This window comes from Sinocyclocheilus grahami, unplaced genomic scaffold, assembly GCF_001515645.1.
Source record: "Sinocyclocheilus grahami isolate Dianchi unplaced genomic scaffold, SAMN03320097.WGS_v1.1 scaffold1195.1, whole genome shotgun sequence".
In the NCBI taxonomy this organism is placed as follows: Eukaryota; Metazoa; Chordata; class Actinopteri; order Cypriniformes; family Cyprinidae; genus Sinocyclocheilus; species Sinocyclocheilus grahami.
The window spans coordinates 133,769-150,926 of record NW_015506374.1 but is presented as its reverse complement, the minus strand read 5'-3'; the positions used below and the strand labels follow the sequence as shown (position 1 = coordinate 150,926).

Genomic DNA, 17,158 nt, shown 5'->3' with positions numbered 1-17,158 from the left:
GTGTGTGTGTGTGTGTGTGAGCTCCCTTTGTTTGGGACGTACCACTCGGTGTCACCAATCCACTGCCGCTCCTCTGAGAGCGAGGTGGCCCCTCACACAGCGGGACCCCTAGTGGACGTCACATGATGCTGCAGCTTGACTTTCAGAACACACACACACACACACACACACACACTTCACTGAAACACACAGCCAATGCGATGGCATCACAAAGAGAACGAGTGTGTTTGACGTCACTAACACAACTGCACAATATACTGCAGACTCATTTTTAAGAACATGTTTTAATGCACTGGTCAGTTTTGAGATTTCGTTTCAGACTAGTAGGAAAAAAAATTCAAAATACACATTTAAGTGTTTATTTCATTGATTTAGATTGCATATTTAAATTCCAATCCATATCTTTAAAGGTTTTATTCCTATCTATATTCTGAAGGTTTTACCAAAGTGTTTGTTCATATATCAATCACACTGATTATGATATTTTTATTCCTAAAAACACGGTGTTGTTTCTTTTCTTCTTTCTGATTTATGGAATGATAAAGAGAAATCCAAAATCCTCTCTGGAAAAACCTTACTAAACTCTAATATGACAACAAAATTATAGAGAATTTATGTTCTGGAAATGCATGCAATTTTTTTTTGCAATTCTTAATGCAATCAACTCTGGAGGCCTGTACTATTGGGCCTAATCTAATCAGATTTGCAAAATATAAACCCAGAATTGCAAGATGAAAAATCCAGAATTCCCCCAATTTTGTTTTTTTTTTTTTTTTTTTTTAGGAGTTCTGACTTTTTTTCTCGCAATTCTGACTTTTTTTTTTTTTTTAATACACATTTTTAGCGGGGTTCCCCTGGTAAAATTTGCATCCTAGGGGCTAAATATCATGTTATGGGGGTCACTTAAACCCGCGGACATGAAAAACAACCCTGTGTTAAAAAAGAGGACTTGGCAACACTGGTTAAAAAGTAGACAAATTCTGCGGAAAACCGAGTTTGCGACCAAGCTGAATTATAATGAGTTTGATTGATATTGGCTCAACCAATGGTATGAGTTTAGGGCGGGACTATATCTGTTTGTCTGATTAAAGAATTGAAAACAGCCATTATTTTTCCAGTTCTGTTTGGTTTTCCAGAAAATACAGAATATTGTGTAGAGGAACCAGACAAAGTTATATTTTGATAGTCGGTCACAGTGTACACGGAGCTTAAAGGAACTGGATTATTGTGATGTTTTTATCAGCTGTTTGGACTCTCATTCTGACGGCACCCATTCACTTGCTGAGACACTGATGCAATGCTACATTTCTCAGAATCTGATGAAGAAACAAACTCATCCACATCTGTTTTTTGCACGGATAACAAACTGAAGACAGACGAGTCAGAGCGAGTGAATTATATTAAATCATTTCAGCATCAAAACATCTTACAGTAAAACAGGTTTCGGGATTCTACTTTCAGTGATTGCATTCACAAATGCATTATAAATAATATTAAAATATATTATCCTCACCATCACAGGATAGAAAAGAACAGAATCTTCTGTGAATCAGCTCAGAATAGCAAATATATAGATATCAAGATATTCAGATTTAAAAACATCATCAGCCGGAAACGCTACAGTTCTCCATCAGGACTCAGTCGGTCTTTTTGGTGGTTTCTGCATCTTTGGGGCTGGTTTGGTCCGGTTCATTGGTGTCGCTGGGTTTCTGGTCTTGTGCGTTGGGTTTGTTGTGGTTCGGGGCAGCGCGGCAGCTCTGGCTCGGGTCGGTCAGAGGTGAAAAGGTCAAAGGCCGAACAAACAGAGTCTTGTAGAGCAGAGTCTCCACCGCTGAAAACGGATACGATGACGAGCCCAACAACATCATCCGCGTCTGAAACAAACGTGAGACTTCTCTTTTTAAACCAATTAAAGGAATGAATAAATCTGAGGACTAAATTCAAGGGAACACAATACATTGAAACACAAATGTCTAGAAAGCAAAATTGAAAATATAACTTCCACCAGCACTCCATTACTTATTAATTAATTTTATGCACAAAAAAGCTTAAGTAGAATATGGAAATAACTTTTACTGCATATTCTGAACAGAGTGCACAAAAATGATGTTTTTCGTCTTGTTTTTCAGTGCAAATGTCTAAAACTTCTTAAATCAAGATGCAATAATTACATAAGAAGTCTGTGATAAATGGATTTATAATTTTAAAAAGGACAAAAATATGCCAATGGGCTCAGAAAAATCAACTTAATTCAAAGAGAAACAAGTTTTCATTCCCCACTGACTTGTTCTTGTTTTAAGCATAAACTGACTTCATTTTGTTCAGTTTCTCAGGAAACAAGACTTCATATCTTCATTTTCATTCTCAAGTAAATATATCTAGTTTTAAAGATGTTTGTACTAAAAAACAAGATATAAATACTGAGGAAGCTATTCTTTGTTTTTGCAGTGCATGCAACATTTAATGCGATGACTTTATGAATGTAATAGTTGAGATCTTTTAATTTGTGGAAGGGTAAATTAAGACTTAAGAGCCAAAGATGAACACCAAGCTCAAATCCTCAGCAGTACTAATAAGTGAAACCGAAAGCTAACGAAGAGGAACGCTTGTCTTGAGACGACGCGTGACGCCGGCAAGGTCAAAGGCTGAGAGCGTGAGAGAACGGAGAGATCTGACTGAAGAACTCAAGATTTACCGTCAGTCTCGCTCAAGAACTTCACTCTTTTTAAAGCAGAATGATGCAATTACATGAAAATGATGCAAAAAGCAAGAGAACCGTGAAAGAGTGTAAAGCGGCGCGGCTCATACTGAAGGGCGAAAGAGACTCACTTTGATGAGCTTTAGCAGGTTGTTCGTTAAATTCAGACAAACGAACGCGAACAGACGTCTGTCCAATTAAACCACGACCCGCCGATCAATCAAATGCTCTCTTTGCCTTGTTTTTAATTGTGAAATCCCAGCTAATATTCATTTATCATTAAATGAACACAGAGCGTGAGCTGTAAATGGCATTCAATATCACTGCACTCACTCACTCACTCACACACACACACTCTCTCACTCACTCACTCACACACACACACTCTCACTCACTCACTCACTCACACACACACACTCTCTCACTCACTCACACACACTCTCTCACTCACAACATTACAAGTCTCACTGATCCCAAACTTCTGAACGGTAGTGTATATATACAGTAGATATATTACAGTGTGTGTATATAAATACAATATACAATAAAAATATATGATATAATTTTCTAATATTTATTAATATAATATTAATCCATTTTATTTATATTTTAGGTTTTATGGACTATTTTGCATGTTTTATTTTGTATTTTATTACTGCTCTTTATGTCTGTTTAAATGTATTTTGTTTTTACTTTAAGAATTAAAGCAAAACAACTATAAAAATGCTAAATAAATAAATGCATTATTATTTGTACTATTTTGACAAATATAGATCTAGATATTCATGTATCTCCATATAAACCCAGAGAAGGAGTGTTTGGTTTCAGTCTGAATGCTGCAGAAAGACAAACACACAGACCTTGTTGGTGACGATGAAGAGCGTGTAGATGAAGATCAGCTGATGCGTCTGAATTGGGAGAAGGCGGCACTGATGGAGAGAGAACACAACGGATCCCAGCAGCGTCACCTTGGTCGGGCTGCACACAGACACAGACACAGACGCACATGCACACGCACACAGACACGCACACAGACAGACACACACACACAAAGGCACACAGGCACAGACACACACACACACAGGCACACAGGCACAGACACACACACACACAGGCACACAGGCACAGACACACACACACACAGGCACACAGGCACAGACACACACACACACAGGCACACAGGCACAGACACACACACACACAGGCACACAGGCACAGACACACACACACACAGGCACACAGGCACAGACACACACACACACAGGCACACAGGCACAGACACACACACACACAGGCACACAGGCACAGACACACACACACACAGGCACACAGGCACAGACACACACACACACAGGCACACAGGCACAGACACAGATGCACACACACACAGACACAGATGCACACACACACAGACAGGCACAGGCACAGACGCACACGCACACAGACAGGCGCACAGGCACAGACACAGACGCACATGCACACAGACACACACATGCACACACACAGGCACAGATGACAGATGCACACACACACAGACACAGATGCACACACACACAGACACACATGCACACACAGGCACAGACACAGACACACACGCACACAGACAGGCACAGGCACAGACGCACACGCACACAGACAGGCGCACAGGCACAGACACAGACGCACATGCACACAGACAGGCACAGACACAGACACACACGCACACAGACAGGCACAGACACAGACGCACATGCACACAGACACACATGCACACACACAGGCACAGATGCACACACAGACACACACACGCACACAGATGCACACGCACACAGACACACAAACACACACGTTTGTTAGAGCTGCTCTGCCATTTGAACATTAAAAAAAAAATACTGGTGTAGAGGTTTTTTTTTTTTTAGTTGTTGTCGTTTACGCTTAATATATCATTTTACTTTCAGTGAGGAAAAACAAACTACTCTAAAACAAGGTTATTATCATTAATTAAAACTAAAACCCTAAATATTTTCGTTACTTAAAATAAACGTTAAATTAAATAAAATGTTTACAAATGATTTCAGTTAGTCACCAAGGCAATATTTCAAATTTTTGTTTAGTTTAAGTTGAATTACTAAAATAATTAAAATAATAAAATGACAAAAACAACTAAAATTAAGATTAAAATGAAAAAGGAAAATATAAAAACTAATTCAAAATATAATATTTATTAGGCCTGTTTTGCCATTTATTAAAATTAATAAAGTACATTAAAAAAATTTAACTGATCTTATTTTAGTTGCCAATTCAACATTTCTAATTTTAATTTAGTTTAACTTACTCCAAGTTAAAATAACTCCAACTAAAAAGAACAACAACATATATTTAACATTTATATTTTAATTTTGTATTTTAAATGACACAAACAAGAAAGAAAAAATACTAAAAATAACAAATTAAAATGAAAATGGAAAATATAAAAAAAAACTAACTCAATATAATAAAAACTATGATAGTATATTAAAGGGGTCATATGATGCGATTTCAATTGTTCCTTTCTCTTTGGAGTGTTACAAGCTCTTGGTGCATAAAGAAGATCTGTAAAGTTGCAAAGACTAAAGTCTCAAATCCAAAGAGATATTCTTTATAAAAGTTCAGAGTCAGCCACGCCCCCCTAAAACGCCTCGTTCCTTTAAGTTTAACATCACTCAACAAACCAACCGTCTAATATTACTCATATTAGTGAAAAAAATGTGTATTATGATTATTATTAATAATAAATTGCTATTCACTGCAGAAGTCTTTTCATCATTACAACACATTTGTTTGCATCCGTTTAAATTCTCACAATAATTGCTTTATCATTCATACTTGATTTTATCAGTCACTTTTTTCAACAGTAATTAAATTAAAAAATAATAAAGATTTAAACAACCAAAATAGCATAAAATAATAAACAGTAATAAACAAAATATATTTAGTATTTTTTTACAATAATAAAAAAATATATATATTTTTAAATAAAATAAAAAATGACACTTTCAGTGTTTCAGTGTTTATTGAACATAAATCAATTAATTAATCAATCATATTATGGTTGTCAGCATTTTATAAAAGCCATAAGCAACAAGCTCATGTGAGAACAGCACTGTTACTTTATTAATCATATATTTAATGCATAATTTTAATGAATACAAAATTCGTACCTTAACTGATTCTGCAAGTTGATTTTCTGATCAAAATAAGATTAAGTCAAATGAACTTTTATAGCACTTTTCATCGATCTGCACAAACGATTAGTGTTTTATTTTCCCGTCAGATGAACAGTTCTGCGCATAAATACAGTGAAATGGCTCTGTTCTACTGTACATGAGATACGGCTGTCAATCAGAGGCTCGTCTCCATGGCGACTGACTCCTGCGTTCCTCCACGAGAACCCTCTCAAATGCCACTCAAACAATAACCATGACAACAAGTGTCTCCAAGACGAGAGGAAATCAATACAGAAGCCAATTATTCTACCTGCGGCATTCTGGGAGCAAACACTATTATTCTGAGAGAAAGAGACTCCGCTTCTGCAGACAAACACCAAAAACCCTCTCGTGCACGATGCTTCCATCTGATTTATGAGTTCATTTACACAGTGAATAACTAAAAGGCATTTAGATTCTGAAATCACTCAAAATATCTGCTGAAGAAAAGCGAAAGTAGATCCTGCAGAGTTGCTCAGACATTCATAAGCGAACGAGCGCTGCTGTCTGAGGGATTCATTTTCATTCTAGATTAAAAAGCACGACAACATTTCTACAACTTTAAAATGTTGTCAATTTTGCGAGTTTAATTACGTGAAACTAAAACTGAAAAAAAGGTAAACAATAGTGCTGTTAAACGATTAATCGTGATTAATCACATCCAAAACAAAAGTTTGTTTACATAATATACTGTATGTGATCTATATATAAATACACACACATGCATGTATATAGTTACATGTATATATATATATAGAGAGAGAGAGATATTCATATATAATTTATTTTATATATAAATAATAATATTTTTATAAAAACAAAAAAAATGTATTAAAAATATATATGCATGTGTGTGTATTTATACAGTATATACATCATAAATATACACAGTACACACACATATATTAATCGCGATTAATCGTTTGACGGCACTAGAAAAAATTAAATAAAAAAAGAATGATATAATAAAAATAAATCAAGGCAGAAATTCAACTTCAGGCTTCCCTTTGCATTTGTTTTATTTTTAAAAAAAATAAAAAATCATTTCTATTTTTTTATTTCAGTTATTTTAGTCAACTGAAACTAGAAATAAGAAATGTTGCGGAGACAAAAGTTTAGTTAAAGTTTCAGTAATTTTGTTGCGCTTTTGTCATTTTTATTAGCTCCTGTTTTTTTATATATGTCCGCGTAGTTTTCATTAATTTTCATTTCAGTTTTAGTTAAACTAAACGAAAACTAGAAATGTTTCCTTGCAAACTAACTGAAATAAAATATGTTTAAATTTCTTAATTTTACACGTTTATTTCAGTTAGTGTTTATCTTATTTCAGGTAATGTAACAAGTAACAACATTTCTTCACAGTTCTAGTTTTTCAGTTAATGATAATAACCCTGGTCACAATGCTATAAATATTAACGGTCCTACAAACAGGCTTCACTTGGTTTATGCAGAGCTTAATTTGAATCTTTGTTCTTTCTTTATGAGGTGAAATATGATCTGGATGTGTTTCATGACTTTAGAAATCATCTCGTGTCATAATTCCGGACCTTCAGGAGCTTGTTGAGGAAGGATGCACATGATTTAAGACTCTTACTATGACATCTTCAGGAGTTCGTTGGTTTCTGGTTTCCAGACGCCTCGAACCAGCTGCTCAAAGTTGCTCAAGAGTCCTCCACCGGCTCCTGCAGACACACAACCACGTCTGGAGATCAGAGACAGCATCCGCTAGCGATAATAACTCTTTCTGCATGATGCACGAGTCGCTCGCTGATGTGCTTTGGCTCCGCTCGTAATTACAGTCACCTCGACCTCTTGATATTTCAAACCTTTTCTCTGTGTAATTGAAGGACAGCGGGGTGAAATGCATCATGGGTTTTAATAATGAGTGTGATTAAATTCTGAAAAATAACCTTGAGCTTTTAAACATTAAAATGTCAAGCCAAGAATACTGTCACATCCCGCTCGATATCTGAATGGAAACAGCCAACGTGGATGGATGAGTGTAATTAGCGTCAGTGTACCTTTAGCCCAGCCCACCGCGATCATCACAAACAGACCGTCTTTGTACTTCCTTCCTGCTTGTGTGACTCCGCCCAGAACCTTCCAGGTACGGGTCACTTCCTTCATCGCCGTCAAGACCAGACGCACGGGCAACACGGACGCCAGCGAGTACACGGCATCCAGAGGACAATAAAACACCAGATACCTGCAGAAACACACACACACACACACAATACATATGAGTTTAGAATAATCACACAAAAAACTTCCAGTTCATACATCACTGCAAATGAGGAATATGGGCTAAATGTGTTTGTCATGTAAATAATGTCACAATCAGTGTTATTATAGGATCAATGAGACACGCACACAAATACACACACAAACAGGGTACTCTGTACACACACATACACACACACACACACACACACACACACACACTCACGCACGCACGCATGCACTCACACACACACACACACACACACACACACACACTCATGCACACACGCACACACGCACACACACTCTGACACTCACGCACGCCCACTCAAGCACACATACACACACGCACGCACACAAACACACGCACGCACACAAACACACACACGCACGCACACAAACACACACACGCACACGCACATACACACACAATCATACACACACACACACACACTCTGACACTCACGCACGCACACTCAAGCACACATACACACACACACGCATGCACACAAACACACACACACACACACATACACACACAATCATACACACTCACACTCATGTGTCGGTCCACTGCTTAATTGCCCATCTCTGTCCCTCAAAGCAGCAGAAAGTGCTAGTTTAAATCACCATTAGCATAATTTGTGCTGTTGGCTATTAATTATGGTAAGCGCTCATCGTGTGAATGATGATTTCTTTCTGAAATGTCAGAGACACGCTGAAAAACCAACAAAACAACAACTTTCAAATGCATTTCACCGAAAGACCTTTTCCTTCACAGTGCTGCTGAATTTCTTTATAATAAATGAAAATCTTCTATTATATCCAGTTTTAATGAACATTTGATTGCCCTGAGTGAACTGTGATTTATTCATGACTTTCCAGTCCTGTATTTAAAATTCACAGAAAAGCTTTTCAGTCTTTTCAAGTTTTCAGTGGCGGTGGGTTTCTTTGTTTCACCTGCAGAAAACAGCATGTTAAATATTGCCTATTATAACGAACGCCACTCCACTCACTCAACATATTTCCATTAAAAAAAGCACCATGTATACGACTAAAGCATTCAATACTATGGTATGAATCTCATCATCTGATTTTATGATTGTTGAAGCCAGCAGTCTGTTACTTTGTGACATTTCATGCATGTGCATAATAAGTTCTGGCCTTTAGATGGCGCTGTCACATCATAAACACACAGCAAGTCCTCAGTCTGTGTTCAAGGGTGATTCTGAGATCTGTCAGTGTGGTTTAGTTTAGTTCAGAGGACTAGTTGAGCTCTCGTATCCTGACAGCGAGCAACATTCAACACGAGCGTGAGAGATTTCAGTCACACTCACACCCGGCCGACAGATTCTCAGCCCGCAGAGGCAAACAACCGCATTAAAAACAGCTCAATACAAATAAAAATAACTCATTGTATTATTTCAATGACAATAAAACATTTTCCCTCTATATTCTCATTTCTGTTAAGTTGGAATGTTTTGCTTATTGCAAGATTCATGGAAGATAATGTGACGAACTTGCATATTTCAACCTGAAATCAAAAGAAAGAAGACATTTGACTATTCATGAAGTGAATTGAATAATAATTCAATCCTCTGAGAGCGTGGGAGCGGATAAAAGACTGCTATGTCTTTGAGTCGCTCTCTCTCGGGCGTTTCTTTCCCTTGTTTTTATACATTCATACCCACGGGTGGTTTTTTTTCTCTCCTAGATGTCTATTTATTTTGACTGTTTAATAATTCCTTATTTTGTTAATAAGTTGGTTTATTGTTTGAGGTTTTGTGGTTTGCGGCTTACGAGCCAGCCGTAACATGTTGTGATATTGACTGCATACTGTTCAGAAACAAGTTAATATTAAGTGACTTGCATTTTATATGTGTCTGTTTTTGCTCTTTATCATCAACGAATAAATAAATCCACAGCAGAAGCATCGTGCATCTCAGAGAAACACAGGTGTTCGGTTCAGTTTTACGTTTATTTATTTTTTCACTTTTTAAGTACATTCATTTTGCTGTACTAAATAAGTGTTTATATGTAGTTATATGAGTAGCTGACATTAAATAATAATAATTGTTTGCAGTTATCATGTTTGTAGTGGTTAGTTTTATAACTGTCTGTGAGTTTGAGTGTGTGTGTGAGTGTGTGTGTGTGCGTGTGTGTGTATATAAATGTGTGTGTGTGTGTGCGTATATAAGTGTGTGCGTATATAAGTGTGTGCGTGTATAAGTGTGTGTGTGTGTGCGTGTGAGTGTGTGTGTGTATACGTGTGTGCGCGTGTATAAATGTGTGTGTGCGTGTGCGTGCGTGTGTGCGTGCGCGTGTATAAGTGTGTGTGTGTGTGTGTGTGTGCGTGTATAAGTGTGTGTGTGTGTGAGTGTGTGTGCGTGTGTGTGCGTGGGAGTGTGTGTGTGTGTGTGTGTGTGTATGTGTGTGTGTGTGTGTGTGTGTGTGTGCGTGTATAAGTGTGTGTGTGTGCGTGTGAGCGCGTGAGTGTGCGTGTATAAGTGTGTGTGTGTGTGCGTGTGAGTGTATAAGTGTGTGTGTGTGCGTGTGAGTGCACGTGTATAAGTGTGTGTGTGCGTCTTAGTGTGTGCGCGTTTATAAGTGTGTGTGTGCGTGTGAGTGCGCGTGTATAAGTGTGTGTGTGTGCGTGTTAGTGTGTGCGCGTGTATAAGTGTGTGTGTGTGCGTGTGAGTGCGCGTGTGTGTGCGTATTAGTGTGTGCGCGTGTATAAGTGTGTGTGTGCGTGTAAGTGCGTGTGTGTGAGTGAGTGAGTGAGTGTGTGTGTGAGTGTGTGTGTGTTTTTTATTTTTATATATGTTGATTTCTGAATTTCTTGTAGTTTTGTGTGTGTGTGTGTGTGTGAGTGTGTATGTGAGTGTGTGTGTGAGTGTGTGTGTGTCTCACCACATGAGCGAGGCGAGCAGCAGGTTGGTGGTGTTGGACAGTGGAGCGATCGGGGCGTCTGCCATCATCAGCGCTGAGAGAACAGCTCCACCGAAACAATACAGCATCGAACTGAACCAACAGGCGAACGGACTGCGCTGAGAAACCTCCAGCGCTCCTGCAAAACATATTATTATTATTATTGTATTTTTTAAATACTTGGGTTTTTTATTTTACAGAAAAATATTACAATGGTAATAATTTTTTTTTAGTTTTTATTTTTATATATGTTTTATTTTTATTAAGTAATTATTATTATTATTGTTATTATTTTATTGATATGAACCCTAATCACAAAATTTTGGCCCTCCAAAAACAAGGATTTATTGTGTGCGTGTTAGTGTGTGCGCGTGTATAAGTGTGTGTGTGCGTGTAAGTGCGCGTGTATAAGTGTGTGTGTGTGTGCGTGTATAAGTGTGTGTGTGTGTGTGTGAGTGAGTGTGTGTGTGTGTGAGTGAGTGTGTGTGTGTGTGTGTGTGTGTGTGAGTGGGTGGATGATCTAGAGCGCGCTGATTTGGGGAGGAAAAATCCAATAGTGGTTTTTAAATTGCGATTGTGATTAAAAAAATCTAATAAATAAATCCTTGTTTTTGGAGGGCCAAAATTTTGTGATTAGGGTTCATATCAATAAAATAATAACAATAATAATAATAATTACTTAATAAAAATAAAACATATATAAAAATAAAAACTAAAAAAAAATTATTACCATTGTAATATTTTTCTGTAAAATAAAAAACCCAAGTATTTAAAAAATACAATAATAATAATAATAACTATTTAATTCTACATTACAACTGTAAAATTACAATATTAATATTTATAGCTGTCTTAATTTCTTCTTTTTTAAATACTAAACCATCAAACTTTTATTTTTGACAGAAAGGGATTTTCTGATTCAAGTTTTATTTCAATTAATCGCACAACAGTGTTCCACTTACTGTGACACTGCTTTTTACTCGGATATAAATATTTAATTTCTAACATTCATGAATATGCAAATATTTGTAACATATTAAATGTCCAGTATTTTATGTTATTTAAAAACTAGCCCAATTGCGTTCCGGGGGTAAATACACGCTATTGTTAAGAACCCTGATATCTCGTCCAATTTAGCAGATCAGAGCGGGACGATGAAATAGTTTGTCATATAATATAATCATGAAACTAACAAAAGCTCAAGACTGTTTTGAAGTCGACTGCTTGATATCTAGAAGCCTGATATCTGCAGTAACTCTGATCTCTGACACCTGCGACGTCTGCTGAACACTCAAACACAGATAAATGTGAGGCCCTTCACGGATTTAATCAGGTCATGTGATGCAACCGCATCCTGGATGACGACACACTCGATCAACACGGAGTTCATGGGACAGTCGGATTCACTCTGATCACATGATGCAACCGCATGCAGCCACTAAAGCACCGAACGAACATCGAGAAACCAGACTGAAGCAGAGCGGAGCCATCACAGATATGAGTTAATGCAACAAAACACACACACACACACACACACACACACACACACACAGACACTCACTCACACAGACACTCACACCTCTCACACACACACAGTCACTCTCACACACACACACAGTCACTCACTCACACACACACACACACACAGTCACTCTCTCACACACACACACACTCTCTCACACACACACACACACACACACAAACACACAGTCACTCACTCACACACACACACACATACACACAGGCTTGCAGACACTCGTCATGCTCTCAGTGTGTTGCAAGGCTCCTGCGACCGATGGACGTTTATCTACAGATAAACCACAGTGAGGCAGAACAACACGAGATGAGATGTGTGTGTGTGTGTGTGTGTGTGTGATAAAGTCATGCTGTAGAAACGTACCTGTCTACCTGCAGACAGAGACAGAGAGAGAGACGCCTGCAACATCATCACAAGCAGAGTGTTACTACAGACGGCATCCCAAAACTTGCATGGACATGGATGAAAATAGTGGCAAAATCACAAAAAAATCGCATTATTAGTTACTATATATAATTGATAAAATAATGCATATTCTTACTCAAGACCTTCGAAACTGCTCTAAACACTCACTGAACTAGAGATAAATATCACTGAAGTGACTCTTAAAGAGTATATTCAAATGTTTTTGGTCATTTCTGCACCGTAGTACTGCCACAGAACATTGTTGTAAGAGTATAAAGAAAACAGAAGAGTCGTTCTTGCTTCTGCACGAGAGAAGAAGAGCGTTCTGTGAGCTGAAGACCACTGTTCCCGTTAAACATGCATGAGTCTGAAGACAGGAAGTGACACGCGGCGCTCCGGGGAAAAACTCCCCGAGCGGAGAACAGGAAACAGGAAGGAAGGCTTTATTAGGAAGCTAAACACATTCATCGTGGAATAAAAGTTGCTTAGGAAACCGGAACACAATGAAGTGCGCCAGAGAACTGGTCTGCCGTTACATCAATCCTTTCATGAAATGCAATGAACACATTTGGTTACTCATGCAGGTTTACACACAACAAAAGATGCGAGGGGTCCATCTGGATGAGTTTAAAAATACTGAAATAAAAAGTTTTGCGGCTTTAGTTCATGACTGTTATCTTTAAGGCAAGAGATGAACAGGGTAAAACAAACTAATAGATATAACCATACTTCAAACAGAGTTGCAAACTTTTTTTTTATTGCAAGTTTTCCATTATGTTATGCATACATATCTAATTAAATATGCACTAATTTGCATAAAGTTCCAGAACAGAAATCTGAAAACTATAATAAAGCCAGGTTCAGAAAGGATTGGATTTCTCTATTTATCACTCCATAAATCAGAAAATACTATCAAAAAACACATTTCCACCATGTTTTAGGAATAAAGTGTTGTAGAGAAAAAACAAAACACGCAAATGATGTACAAACAAATCCCTCGGTAAAATCTTGCAGAATATAGACAGCAATAAAACTACGTTTTGGTGCATCTAAGTGCTGCTGAAGTGGAAAAAAACTTTTAAAGATATGTATTGTAATTTAAATTTACAGACGCAAATAGGAAAAAGTGCAACACTTAAATGTGTCTTTTGGATGTTTTCTTTCCTCAATTCTGAGAAAAGAAGAAAAAAAAAACCCTTACGAAGAGCCAAACAGCCAAAAATCTCAAAATTGATCAATGCACAAAATGTTTTTGCCTGTAGTGTCTTACATCCATATGCTAGAGGACTTCTAAACATTGACAAGAGGCTCTGAAATAGCCTGCGATATACTGAAGCTAATACAATAGAGAGCATGCATGCACTACTGCTCTGATAGGTCACGGTACAAGAGCAAAGGGCACGTCTGTACGGCTGATCTCAGCACTGTAAATGCAAATGCATGTGTGTCAATGCTTGTTTGGTTAATGCAAAACGACCTGGCAAACAGGATTTGTGCCTCCACCCTGCATGCACGTTTAACCACACATCTGCATGCTTCTATGAGAAAAACAGAGAGAGAGTATTGACAGAGAGTTAATGATTCAATGCATTTCTCCTCTCTTTGGCCTTTGCTCAAGTAACTTCTGCTTTCACACTCATGTAAACACGCACACTGTCCTGCAGCAAATCATAAACATGAATGCGTTCTAATGAGGACAGGACCCTCATGTTGCACCTACTGCAATCTAACTATTATAAAGCCACTGTCCTGCACGCGCGCTGCACTGTTCACACGCCTGCCAAAACTCAAATGCATGACGAATGACGAATATTCATAAAACATTTTGAATGCATTAACTTTGATGACTGATGCAGAAAATGACTGCATCTATGTGTCTGACTTGCACTAAAGATGTTCACGTCAAAAGTGTTGGCAACCTGTCAAAGCACGAATAAAACAATGATTGGGAAACGATCAAAGACTGGATTCTCTTACCCGGCTGCTCTCTCAGACTCATCACAGATATGATATAATGCGCCGTGTCGAAGCAGGGGAACATGGAGAGGTGTGACAGCCCCAGAGCGAGCTCGTTTAGGTTGAGAAAGCCGAACACATCCATGATTACGCAGCTTCAGCTTCCCGTCATCAACGCGCTTTAATCGGCCTTCAGTCAGCGATGATGATGACTCGGTTCGGATGATCGGACACACGGAATCAATCCAGATGATCACCAGCTGATCGGAGAGGTAACCGGATCCGCCGCAGATGCTGCGAGCTGGAGCAGAGCACACGCACGCACGCACGCACGCACGCACGCCCCTACGTTACGTCACAGACCACACCTTTTGTTTGACAACACATATGACTTGGTACTTTAACTCTACAATAATGACAAAACCACAACTCATTTTAAACGGTCTTGAACTGATTGATAAAAAAATGCAATAACAAACATATTTGCACTGTTTTCCAAAAACAAAGTAAAATAACACCTAGAGGAAAATTCTTTTGGAACTCTATTATTGATCATATTAATCGGAAGACTGCTTGGTTAACCCCCTTTAAATATTGTATCAATAACAAAACTAAAGAAATACATTTTAAAACTTTGCATACCCTCTTAAATCAATAATTTCAAGATACTCTGATATTGATGATTTATGCTCCTTGCATCTATGTGTCTGACTTGCACTAAAGATGTTCACGTCAAAAGTGTTGGCAACCTGTCAAAGCACGAATAAAACAATGATTGGGAAACGATCAAAGACTGGATTCTCTTACCCGGCTGCTCTCTCAGACTCATCACAGATATGATATAATGCGCCGTGTCGAAGCAGGGGAACATGGAGAGGTGTGACAGCCCCAGAGCGAGCTCGTTTAGGTTGAGAAAGCCGAACACATCCATGATTACGCAGCTTCAGCTTCCCGTCATCAACGCGCTTTAATCGGCCTTCAGTCAGCGATGATGATGACTCGGTTCGGATGATCGGACACACGGAATCAATCCAGATGATCACCAGCTGATCGGAGAGGTAACCGGATCCGCCGCAGATGCTGCGAGCTGGAGCAGAGCACACGCACGCACGCACGCACGCACGCCCCTACGTTACGTCACAGACCACACCTTTTGTTTGACAACACGTATGACTTGGTACTTTAACTCTACAATAACGACAAAACCACAACTCATTTTAAACGGTCTTGAACTGATTGATAAAAAAATGCAATAACAAACATATTTGCACTGTTTTCCAAAAACAAAGTAAAATAACACCTAGAGGAAAATTCTTTTGGAACTCTATTATTGATCATATTAATCGGAAGACTGCTTGGTTAACCCCCTTTAAATATTGTATCAATAACAAAACTAAAGAAATACATTTTAAAACTTTGCATACCCTCTTAAATCAATAATTTCAAGATACTCTGATATTGATGATTTATGCTCCTTTGGTAAAAAATGAGAAAGAGGTGTTATCACATTTATTGTTTGATTGTAAAACTACCCAACATTTTTGGAAGGAATGGGCAGAATTTATTTTTGATCTAGTAAAGGATAAATACAGTTTTTCTTTAAAGGATATTATTGTGTACTATGAAAACAATGTTAACAAAGGTCTTGAATACATTGTTAATTTATTCATATCACTGGCAAAATTTTATATACATAAACAAAAATGCTTAAATTCATCCCCAATATTTAAGGTATTTTTAGTGGAATTTGATTGTTTTATATCTTCTCTGAAATTGTTAAAAAACAGAAAGTCATTAACATGTTTAAAATATTATGACATTATTTTCAGTGCCCGTTACTAATTAATATCACACTTTGTATAGCACTGACTGTCTTATGCTATGCTCTGTTTGTTATTTGTTCTATTTTCATTAATAAAAATAAAAAACACATGACTTGGTATAGGAAGAGTTTTGGCTTCTTCAATTCCATAATTGTTATGCGGTAAATGACAAACTTGCTAAATGTAACAATAGTATTTCCCCCAATTGCTCCTTTTGCCTTCCGTCTGAAGAAACAATCAATCGTTTATTTTGGCACTGTGCTTATTCTAAAGTGTTCTGGGTTGACTTTTCCAATTTTATTAAAAAATATTTATATCCAAACTTTTGTATAACCCCAAAAATAGTGTTTTTTTGGTTACTCCTTGA

The 17,158-nt window shown here is 37.8% G+C and overlaps 1 protein-coding gene across 2 annotated transcripts; it reads right to left on the bottom strand.

The window, feature by feature from the left end:
* Nucleotides 1–1,381: 1,381 nt before the first annotated feature.
* LOC107567906 (trimeric intracellular cation channel type B-like) lies at nucleotides 1,382–16,087 on the bottom strand. Of its 2 annotated transcripts, none has more exons than XM_016253691.1 (6): nucleotides 15,776–16,087; nucleotides 11,053–11,209; nucleotides 7,944–8,128; nucleotides 7,517–7,604; nucleotides 3,559–3,676; nucleotides 1,382–1,874 (listed from the first exon to the last, which is right to left on the bottom strand). In XM_016253691.1, exons 1-6 carry the CDS (start codon nucleotides 15,897–15,899, stop codon nucleotides 1,638–1,640), a joined length of 909 nt encoding a protein of 302 aa, XP_016109177.1. In that variant the 5' UTR covers nucleotides 15,900–16,087; the 3' UTR covers nucleotides 1,382–1,637. The 2 variants fall into 2 exon arrangements, with proteins under 2 accessions (XP_016109177.1, XP_016109176.1); XM_016253690.1 differs by lacking the exon at nucleotides 15,776–16,087 and adding an exon at nucleotides 14,990–15,311.
* Nucleotides 16,088–17,158: the final 1,071 nt, after the last annotated feature.

Coding starts and splice junctions, on each gene's coding strand:
- LOC107567906 (XM_016253691.1), bottom strand. CDS start 15,899: ATGGATGTGTTCGGCTTTCTCAACCTAAACGAGCTCGCTCTGGGGCTG. Junction 8,129..11,052: donor CTGCTCGCCTCGCTCATGTG/GTGAGACACACA, acceptor GTGTTTCTGCAG/GTATCTGGTGTTTTATTGTC. Junction 7,605..7,943: donor CGCGGTGGGCTGGGCTAAAG/GTACACTGACGC, acceptor GTGTGTCTGCAG/GAGCCGGTGGAGGACTCTTG.